Here is a 10,213-nt window from a genome sequence, read left to right on the forward strand (position 1 = left end):
AATCATCAAAGAAAGATGAAATTATGTTCAGTATAGTTTTAGTGTTAAGTGGATTTTTTGTGTTCTGGGCGTATGCCATCCGCTGCCCTTAGTGATATGTAGTGTCATAAGATAACCTACTGTATAGAAAATTTTACCTGTCTACACCTAAGTGCTTCAAGAAACCAACCACTCTGCAGTGCAGTACTACTACTGGATTGGTGAGTACCTGTCTACTATTTTATACTTTATTCATTTTATTGTATTCTAATTCTGTGAAAATTGGTATTCCATTGTAAGTATAACTCTTAGTTAACTGGAATATTTGATTAACTGGCACCTCCTATTCCCCCAACATGCCAGATAACAAAGCTTTTACTGTAGTTTCAGTTACTTTCCCATCTCAAATAGGTATATCTTTTGTGTACATGTACACACGTATACACACACACACACCCCTTTCCTTGATAAGTCCCTAAGGAGCTGTGCCAGCATTTCAGCCATCATACAATTATTTTATTTTGATTTATAAAGTTTCCCTTGGGAGCTTTCTCAAACCACATATGCCTGCAGTTTAAAATAAAAAAGTATAAAACAGAAAGATACCCATCAACTACAAAAAGGTTCCTGCTACTGGATTAACTCAAGTAACTTTCCAACCATTTCCCCCTTCAATTTTAATGAAAAATCCTTTTTACAATACACTGCAAGATACTTGGGTCTTCTTTAACGGTGTAAAATTATACTTGGAGTCCAATCCTTCCAACAAGCTCTAGAAAATATTCAAGAGGGAACGATCTTTTATTGGTCCCTGGGAGAGTCTTTTTTCTATTTATCTATTTTCTCCATACACATCCCTCTATCTGTCGGCTTAAGCATTTCCATACCGACCATAATCGTTGTATGTAAGAGAGCAGTATCAAACATCCAGCTGCCGGAAGTGTTTGTGTGCTTCCCCTGGCATATCCAGATCCTGCAGAATCTAAGCTTTCATTTGTTAGAGAAGGGAACCTTCCAAACACGAGGTAAGTCTGGTTCAGTGGTGTCTGCAGAAAGCCCCGCCCCCTTTCCTCTTGCGGTGGGGTTTACGCTAAATCCCTATGGCACTGTACATGCCAGCCCGACTGTGTCATTGCTTGTCCTTGTAGCAGAGGGGATGGGGGGAAAGGGAGTAATGACTGCATGAACTGCTGCAGCAGAGGACATGCTGAGGAAAGACAGAAGGAGAAATACAGAGGCAGGGGAGGGACACCTGGAAAGAAGGGTGGGGAAGACACCCAAAGGGTGGGAAAAAGCAGCAGATTTTACCAGGAAGTGATGGCGCAAGTGACTAATGGTGGTCATTAAAAGTATCAGGATTGGCTTTCAGAGATGCTGAGACTCCAACTGAGGGGAATGCAGCATCCTAACCCTGCCCATCCTCCCCCTGCTTTGAGCAGGGGGTTGGACTAGATGACTTCCTGAGGTCCCTTCTAACCCTGATATTCTATGATTCCTTAACCCCCAGTCCCCAGACACTTAATACCCCTAGCAGCCAGCTGGCCCTCTCTGCTTCCCACTACCTCCAATCCTGCCCCCTGGGTGTCTCGGGAAATCCCAGCCGCAATGCCCTCCTCTAGTGTGGCTCCTGAGGCTGGTGGCCTGGGGAAGCGGTTAAGGGGACGGGGGATCTTTCAGTCCAGGGAGATGGATGCACTGTCTTGGCAGGAGGCAGAAGAGCTTGGTAGCTCAGCAGCCAGTTCAACAGCACTTAAAAGGGGCTGGCTGAGGTCTCCCCTGACCTGCCTGGGGTTTGCCAGACCAGGTGTAGGCCGCGGGTCACTGATCAGTTTGGGGCTGGTTACGGCTGCCTCCTCGCCCCACAGCCGGGCAGCTGGGTACTCTTGAGCCCAATTCCACGCCCGCCCACTGGAATCGATGAATGTATGGTTCATTTCTGCCATCCAGTCAGGGGGCTCGGAGAGCATCTCTGCCTCATGGACCCTCTCATGCCTCGTGAGGCTGGAGAGCTGAGTGAAGCTTTTGCTGCACGCGGAGCATTTAAACGGTTTCAGGTCCGTGTGGGTGATCTGGTGCCTGGCCAGGATGGAGTGCTTGACAAAGCTCTTCCCACACTGGGTGCATTTATGGGGCTTCTCAGCTGTGTGGTGTTTGAGGTGCGCCCGGAGATTCGATCTCTGAGCGAAGCGTTTACCACACTCCTCACATGTGTAGGGCTTCCCCCCTGCATGGCTAATCTGGTGGAGGAGCAGCTCTGAGCTCTGAAGAAAGCATTTCCCACAATCCGGGCAGACGCTGGGTTTCTCATCCACGTGGATTCTCCGGTGCTCAGAAAGAGCTGAGCTCACCCCGAAGCTTTTCCCGCAGTCGGAGCACTGATAGCATTTCTGCCCCATGTGGATTCTCTGATGTGTGACGAGGCCTCTGCTGTCCCTGAACCTTCTCCCGCAGTCAGGGCATTTGCAGAGCTTCTCGTCCGATGGAAGTCTCTGATGTGTGAGAAGGGGGGAGCTTTCCATCTCCTCCTCCTTTGCGTGCACGTGCTTGTGTCTAGCTAAATGGAACCTCATACTGAAGCTCTTCCTGCAGTCCGGGCACTCGTAAGGCCTCTCTCCCGTGTGGGTCCGGCGGTGCCTCGTGAGGTCTGAGTTGTTACTGAAGCGTTTCCCGCAGTCGGGGCATTTATAGGGTCTCTCTCCTGTGTGGATTCTCTGATGGTGAATAAAGTTTGAGCTCTCGCTGAAGCTTTTCCCACAGTCCAGGCATTTGTAGGGTCTCTCTCCCGTGTGCAGTCTCTGGTGGGTGATCAGGTGTGAGCTCACGCTGAAGCTCTTCCCACAGTCACTGCATTTGTAGGGCTTCTCTCCCGTGTGCAGCCGTTGGTGTCTAACAAGGGCTGATTTCTGGCTAAAGCTTTTCTCACAGTCGGGGCATTTATTGGGCCTCTCTCCAGGGTGGATTGTCTGCTGAACACTAAGTTCTGAGCTCTGTCTACAGCTCTTCCCAGACACAGTGTGTGTATCTCTATTTTCACCTCCTTTCCCTTCTCTCTGACAGGCTGAGATGTCTTTTGGTTTCTTGAGTCCTTCCCCACAGCAAGTGGGTTTTCTCTCTCCCTTCCCTGGCTGGTTTTTCTGATGTTTCTCCAGCCTGCGCTGACTCTCACAGGCTTCTCCCTGCTCATGACTCTGGGAAACATCCCTTTCAGCTCTTCCCAATAACATCCCAGGTGGTTCCACTTGCTCGGGACCTTCCTGCTGAGGGGTCTCCTCCTTGTTCTCCCTCACTGTCCCATAACCTGCTGGAACAGAGAGAGAATCCAGACAGGAGTCATTCCCTGTGCCGAGGAGACAGAGAACCTCAGAGAGGGGACCAGGAAGTGGGGGAACAAACCCAAATAACAAATGGAGAGACTGGAACATCAGGAGATGAATCCCCTGGAGGAAATGGGGGAAGGGACATTCCCACCCAAACACTCCAGCTGTCAGGCAGGGTGGATGGGAAGCTATGATGAGTGACATCTGCGATGAGGATACGACCCCTGTGGGGGACAGTCCCGGGGAAGGCAGAACTGGGGGAACACATGGGGTGTTGGTGGGAATCCCTCATTTTTACTTCACTTGCTGATGGCTACCAAGTTAGTTTAACCTCACCTGAAATCTCCCATTCCTCACAGCCCTGGAGATCTGGGACCCACAGCTCTTTCCCTTGTTCCATCTGAGAGCTCAGATTGGAGTTGTCAATGAGTAATCCTGCTCAGGAGAAAACACACAAACAACTGAAATCAGGGTTTATTCCATTTCCTTACAATAAGGTGTTATACGGGGTTTTAACCCAGCCCTATTCCATGCTGAGGGGCATGGGATCCGAACGGATAGGAACCTGGTCATGGAGACCCTTTGTGAGAGACAAATGCCTGCTGAGGAATGTATTGTTCCCCTTGTAGATTTTAAGGCCAGAAGGAATCATTATGGTCACTTCGTCTGACGTTAGGAGAGGCAGGGAACCAAAAGAGCATTCTAAAGCACACACGATCTATGAAATACAGAGCAACCCCCCCCTCCAGGTCCCACTGGCGCCACGAGGCTAGCTTGGCTCAAGGCTTCCTGCCCACAAAAGAGAGAATCCCAGTTTGTTTTCTGAGTGTGGATTTTTCATGCAAGTTCCTTAAAACCAGATGCTCCCGGGTGAGGACGTGGATGTTAAGTAGCCTCTTGTTGCATTCTGCAAGCCTAAGAGCTTTGCTCTGACAATTCTGTACAAGATCTCCCCTCCCTCCACTGTTCATAGACTCCAAGGCCAGAAGGGACCATTGTGATCATCTAGTTTGACCTACTGTAGGACACAGACCAGAGACCTGCCTCACAATAATTTGTGACAAAGTTCCTCCTCTACCTTGGTGGGTCCTGCGCTTATTGGCGGATTTGCTCGCCTCAGAGATTCATGGCAGCCCTCAGTTTGGCCACTTTCGTGGCTCAAATCTGCTGTTTTACTCAGATAACCTCATCACCGGCCAGCAGGGGGAAAAGGAAGGAGAACAATCCCTGTAGTCTCTGCTGATCCACCATGTGGGTTGGGGAACTGCCCAGAGACCTTCCCCTCTGGTGGAACCCACAGTCCAGGTCTAAAAATCGACTTCTATAAAATCGACCTAATGTCGTAGTGTAGACAAACCCTATTAGTTTCACTGGCCACAGCACGTCACCTTCGGCAACCTCGGCTGCTCTGCTCAGCCCCAAAGGCTGCTGCACTTCCAGGGACACAGATTTCAAGTACCTCACATGTCAAGTGCCCACGGTGAGACGGTTATGGATCTTAAGAGGTGCTGGAGCCAATGGGAACTGTGGCTGCCCAAGGTGTCAAGCTGGGTTCCTAAAAAACGGAGGCTACCAGTGAGGCCACTTTTTAAAAATGTGTGCCATTAAATGGTCAGCTAAGATAGATTTAACACAAGCATGACCTATTATTACAGGGTATTCTATTCTGGTGTACAGTTAGCAGCTAGGAAGACATTCATGTGCATTTGTCAGCTCCTAGAAGGACCTTAGCTTAAATTTGGAAGCTAAAAGCATAAATACTTTAAAGCAATTCCTTTCACTGCTTTGGGAAAGTTACTGTTAACTCTATGAGGGTCATTTCAGGGCAGTTCCCAGGAAAGAGGCAAATAAAGTTCATAACAAAACCTGGCACTGTTACACATAGTCTCCAACCCCTTTTCCTAGGCATGTGAGCAAGTTTTGACTCTTGGGATGATATATTGTGCTTTGTTAGTTTTGGATTATGCCAGGTTTGGAGTAGAGGCAGCTTTGGGACAGGAGAAGCTGCGCGAGGAGCAGGAGAGATTGCTCTCTAAATACAGTCTGCTCGAGACAGAGCTGCTGTCTGGGAACTGGTGTGGGGTTGAGATTCCTAGGAGAAGGGATTGCCCTGCATGCAGTTTGACCTTCTCATGTCAGGATTGGTGTACTGCAATTTACCCTTACAGTGTATACAGACCGATTTCAAACTTAAAAGTACGTTGGTATAGCTCAGGGGTCGGCAACCTTTCAGAAGTGGTGTGCCGAGTCTTCATTTATTCACTCTGATTTAAGGTTTCGCGTGCCAGTAATACCTGCTAAAAACGTTAAAATGTCTCTTCCAATAAGTCTATAATATATAACTAAACTATTGTTGTATGTAAAGTAAATAAGGTTTTTAAAATGTTTAAGAAGCTTCATTTAAAATTAAATTAAAATGCAGAGCCCCCCGGACCGGTGGCCAGGACCCGGGCAGTGTGAGTGCCACTGAAAATCAGCTCGCCTGCCGCCTTTGGCACGCGTGCCATAGGTTGCTTACCCCTGGTATAGCTCAAGTTCAGTGGCCACAGCATGTTACCTTGAGTCACCCATGTGTGATGAAAACTAGCTGGCTGAAAACCCTCATGGATAATCACTGATTTCTCCCCCACTGTGAAGCCAACCTGCAAGACCTCGGACAACTGCTACTGCTTGACAGAGGGGCCAGGTTGGTGTCAGAAGGGGATACTGGTGTCAGAAAAGGAGGCATCCAGGCTGTTAGTGCAACTCTCTGTTCTGAGGGGTGGTTTTGTTATCACAGCAGAAGTGTATCTGAGTCCAGAGGGACAGAAATCCTGCTCGTACATGTAGCAGCATAATAATTAACGATATACACCCAGTGCTTAATTTGTAATGAAAGAGGTGCCAGGGCTCAAGCTGAGCAGCTGGAGAGTGGCGGCTGCTGGCTGGGCACCCAGCTCTGAAAGCAGCACTGTTGTCAGCAGCAGCACAGAACTAAGAGTGGCATGGGACAGTATTGCCACTCTTCCTTCTGTGCTGCTGGTGGCAGTGGTGCTCAGGGCTGCCCAAAGGGGGGGGGGCAAGTGGGGCAATTTGCCCCAGGCCCCACAGGGGCCCCCACGAGAATATAGTATTCTATAGTATTGCAACTTTTTTTTATGGAAGGGGCCCCCGAAATTGCTTTGGCCCAGGCCTCCTGAATCCTCTGGGCGGCCCTGGTGGTGCTGCCTTCCGAGTTGGGCAACTGGAGAGCTGCGGCTGCTGGCCAGGAGCCCAGAGGTGTCGGAGCTATGAACTGCCAAGCCTCGAGGTGCCAGGGCTCAGCCCCGGCACAAATTAATCACTGCCTACACAATTATAGAAGACAGAAGTGATCATATGACAAATCTGTTTCACTAAAGATTTTGGCCACAGGGAAGTTGTTGTTGGCATGCCAGGTGACAGAGTTATATTACAGGGTGTCACACACGTGCATTTAAGATTGTAGGAAAAAACCCTGCAGTGTATAATACAAACATAGGAATTTCCAGACTGGATCAGACTCAGGTATGGACCTAGCCCAATATTCTGTCTCTCACAATGGCCAGCACCAGCTGCTTCAGAGGATGATGTAGCTGTGTGGGATAATGTACCCCATATTAGGTCTTTTCCTGGTCTCTACTAGCCAAAAATTGGCTTCAGACCTGAAGTGTGATGTCCAATCCTTTTTTGAATCTTATTAAATTCTTGGCCTCAACAACTTCCTGAGACAATGAGTTCTGAGAGATAATATGTGACCATGTAATAAAACACAGTGTCCTAATGCTTTATGCTTAAGCAAAAGGGGGCAGTTAAAGATCCACAAGGGGTCCCTTACCTGTGGCCTTTCCTGGCTTTCTTATGCTTGATGGTGTGCCACCCAGGAGCCACCCCCTGGTGGCATGCTCGGTCCTGCAGCTCTTTCTTGCTCTCTTGCCGTCTTGCAATGATTACTCCCAGACCAGAATGCTCAGACCAACATTCCTCCTTTGTGGGGCTTATTTCATTAACTTAAAAGTACAAATCTTTAACCCTTCCTGTCCATCCATCTTCTGTGAGCCCGGGTGCTAATCCAGCCAGGCACTCTCTCCTAAACTCACAAGTTCACAGCCTCCTCCTGGGCCTGTGTAATCATTCAGATAAGCTAACTGGCTCAGATTTAGGTGCCTACGTCCCAGTTTCAGGTGCCACTTTTATACAATCCCGCTCTCACTGCACATCTAAATTACTGCTGTAAAAGTTCTCTAGCTGCCTAAGTTCCTGTTCTGGTCACGCACACCGCTGTCTCCCTCTAGGCATCCAGACACTATCTCCTTTCTGAGCCCCAGCACGATCCCTGAACCAGGCTAAGCCAGGCAGGTGAATGCCTTACTTCCCTGCAAAGCCTGATCTGCTAGGTGTGCTCAGAGCATGCCTCAGCCAGGTCCCGTTCCAAACCCAGAGGAGAAGGTGCCCACTGTATGACTCAGAGCCCAGTAGTTAGCACTCAGCTGGGATGTGGGTCAAACAGGTTCAACCCCCCCACCCCCCCGCCTAAGGATCTGACTAGAGATCTGTATACACCCCCTTATTGCTCCTACTGCCCCGTCCAGTCTCTCCTCTCCCCTCGGGCTGGGAGACTCGGTCCCTGGCCCGGGTCGGGGCGTTTGCTCTCCCGGAGCTGGCTCGGCTCCTGCAGGCGCTCAGGGGGGCAGCAGCGCTGAGATTCGCAGATCCCCGCCCGGGAGCAAAGATGGGTCCCCCCCTCCGGCTGGACACAGAGGGGCGGTAGGAAAGGGCTCTCCCCGCACAGACCCCGCTGGGGAGGGGACGGGAGGAGCAGCTACTCCGGATGGAGCAACAGTGTCTGACCTAGGAAGTGCAGCCTGCATGCAGAAAGCAGCAGCAGCAGCCTCCCGCCCCGCCCCCTCCCATAGCAACAGCCAGGGCCCGCTATCGACTGCGGCTAATGAGCTCCCCTCCCTGCGCTCCCCAAGGGCAGAAGCGTGGCACAGGGGGGAATCCGGCCAGAACCCTTCTCGCCTGCCTGAACAGAGAGAAACCTCCAGCGCGAACGAACCAGAGACAGAGCCGCAGAGAAACCTGTCCCCTGTTGCCAGCCAGGGCTCGGAGCAGCCCCTGGGGCTAGGTGCCCATCAGCCCAGACCCCTTTATTTGGAGGTCTCTGGAATCTCCTCTTTTCCTATAAAATCCACTCCCAGGCAGAGAGCTCCGGCTCGTCCCTTGGGGCTGGGCAGGGCCAGCTCTAGGTTTTTTGCCGCCCCAACCAAAATTTTTTTTGGCTGTCCCCCACCCCCGCCCTGGGCCCCCCCCCCCCCCCACCCAGCACCCCCTGCTGCCCCAGCCCTGCCCCCCACCCCCACCAACTACACCCTCCTGCCGCCCCAGCCCTGGGTCGCTGGTAACTTGCTCCCAGGGCGGGTCATTCAGCAGGAATTTTGGATGTGCACAGAACACAGACAGGATTGGTTCCCATATGGTTACAGAACTGCAGTAAAGTGGAACAATTTTCAGCTTGTGTGATTGGAGGATATCTGGATGCATATTATAAGACTGTCCTACATAAATGAAGAAAAGTTGAGGTGCCTTTATTATTCTTTTGTTCCACTCTTCGTTTCTATGGGGAATTTGCCAATGCAATATTGCTGTCTTCCTTTTAAACAAACAAAATTAAAAAAAAAAAGTCAATGACTGTTGAAAATAGCAATTCCAGTCCTAATAACTACTGGGAAGCATTTCTTGCTCTATTTTATCCTACTTTTTCTACAGCAAGTTACAGTGGATCAGTATATTTTATTTGGGAGAAATAAAGTAACAGCTGCCCAAACTGAGCTTGAGCACTCCTGAATTTTGAGGGTATTCACAGGGCCGGCTCTAGGCACCAGCAAAGCAAGCAGGTGCTTGGGGCGGCACATTTGCAGGGGCGGCATGGGAGCTGTAGTTCCTTGGTTATCTCCCTGCCTATAGAGCCAGCCCTGGAGCAAGGAAAGAACTACATTTCCCAGCATTCCCTTGGCAGCTATCAACAGGAAAGGGAGGGGGAGGTAGGTAGGGAGCTGAGACCTCATGCGGAGGCTTGCTGTGAATGGAGAGCTCACTGCTAGAACGGGGTGGCACTGTGAACGGTAGGGATACCACATTCAAAAAAGAGGACACTTCACGGGGAAGGGGGGAATAGCCCCACCCCCTATCCACTCCCTCCCACTTCCCACCCCCTGACTGCCCCCCACAGAACCCCCAACCCATCCAACTCCCCCTGCTCCTTGTCCCCTGATCGCCCCCTCCAGGGACCCCTGCCCCTAACTGCCCCCCGGGACCCCACCCCCTATCTAAGTCTCCCTTCTCCTTGTCCCTGACTGCCCCCTCCTGAGACCCCCACACCCTACTGCCCCCCTAGGTCCCCACCTGCTACCTGTCCCCTGACTGCCCCGACCCCTATCCACACCTCCGCCCCCTGACAGACTCCCGGGACTCCCACGCCTATCCAACCACTGCCTGTCCCCTGATTAGGGCCCCCCCCAGAACCCCTGACCCATCTAACCCTCCCTGTCCCTTGACGCCCCGACCCCTCTCCACACCCCCGGCCCCTGACAGCCCCCCCTGAACACCCGACCCATCCAACCCCCCCGCTCCCTGTCCCTTGACTGCCCCCCGGGATCCCATGCCCCTTCTCCAACCCCCCGACCCCTTTACCGTGCCGCTCAGACCAGCGTGTCTGCTTCCATGCAGAGCCAGACACGCTGCTGCGCTCCCCAGAGTGCCCAGCCCCGTCCCCCCAGAGTGCTGCTGGTGTGGCACGCTGAGGCTGCAGGGGAGGAGAGGTGGGGGAGCAGGGGTGGGGCTCTGGCTGCTGGAGTCCCCAATGCGAGCGGCTCAATCCGGCCAGGCCGCCCTGTCAGCTGCGCTGCGCTATACATTGG

General features: G+C 51.6%; 1 protein-coding gene across 2 annotated transcripts; it reads right to left on the reverse strand.

The window, feature by feature from the left end:
• Positions 1–1,443: 1,443 nt before the first annotated feature.
• Positions 1,444–8,106, reverse strand: LOC112106964 (zinc finger protein 2 homolog). Of its 2 annotated transcripts, none has more exons than XM_024200468.3 (3): positions 7,132–8,106; positions 3,633–3,731; positions 1,444–3,277 (listed from the first exon to the last, which is right to left on the reverse strand). In XM_024200468.3, the coding sequence occupies exons 2-3, from the start codon at positions 3,694–3,696 to the stop codon at positions 1,653–1,655; spliced, it is 1,689 nt and encodes a 562-aa protein (XP_024056236.1). In that variant the 5' UTR covers positions 3,697–3,731; positions 7,132–8,106; the 3' UTR covers positions 1,444–1,652. The 2 variants fall into 2 exon arrangements, with proteins under 2 accessions (XP_024056236.1, XP_024056235.1); XM_024200467.3 differs by having other exon boundaries at positions 1,444–3,280.
• Between the last annotated feature and the right edge of the window lie 2,107 nt (positions 8,107–10,213).

This window comes from Terrapene carolina, unplaced genomic scaffold, assembly GCF_002925995.2.
Source record: "Terrapene carolina triunguis isolate 2854851 unplaced genomic scaffold, T_m_triunguis-2.0 Scaffold448, whole genome shotgun sequence".
NCBI classification, from domain to species: Eukaryota; Metazoa; Chordata; order Testudines; family Emydidae; genus Terrapene; species Terrapene triunguis.

Bases quoted from the DNA above. Each gene is read 5' to 3' on its own strand.
- LOC112106964 (XM_024200467.3), bottom strand. From the start codon at position 3,696: ATGGAACAAGGGAAAGAGCTGTGGGTCCCAGATCTCCAGGGCTGTGAG. The intron at 3,281-3,632 runs GTGAGGTTAAAC...TCTCTGTTCCAG, and splicing joins TGAGGAATGGGAGATTTCAG to CAGGTTATGGGACAGTGAGG.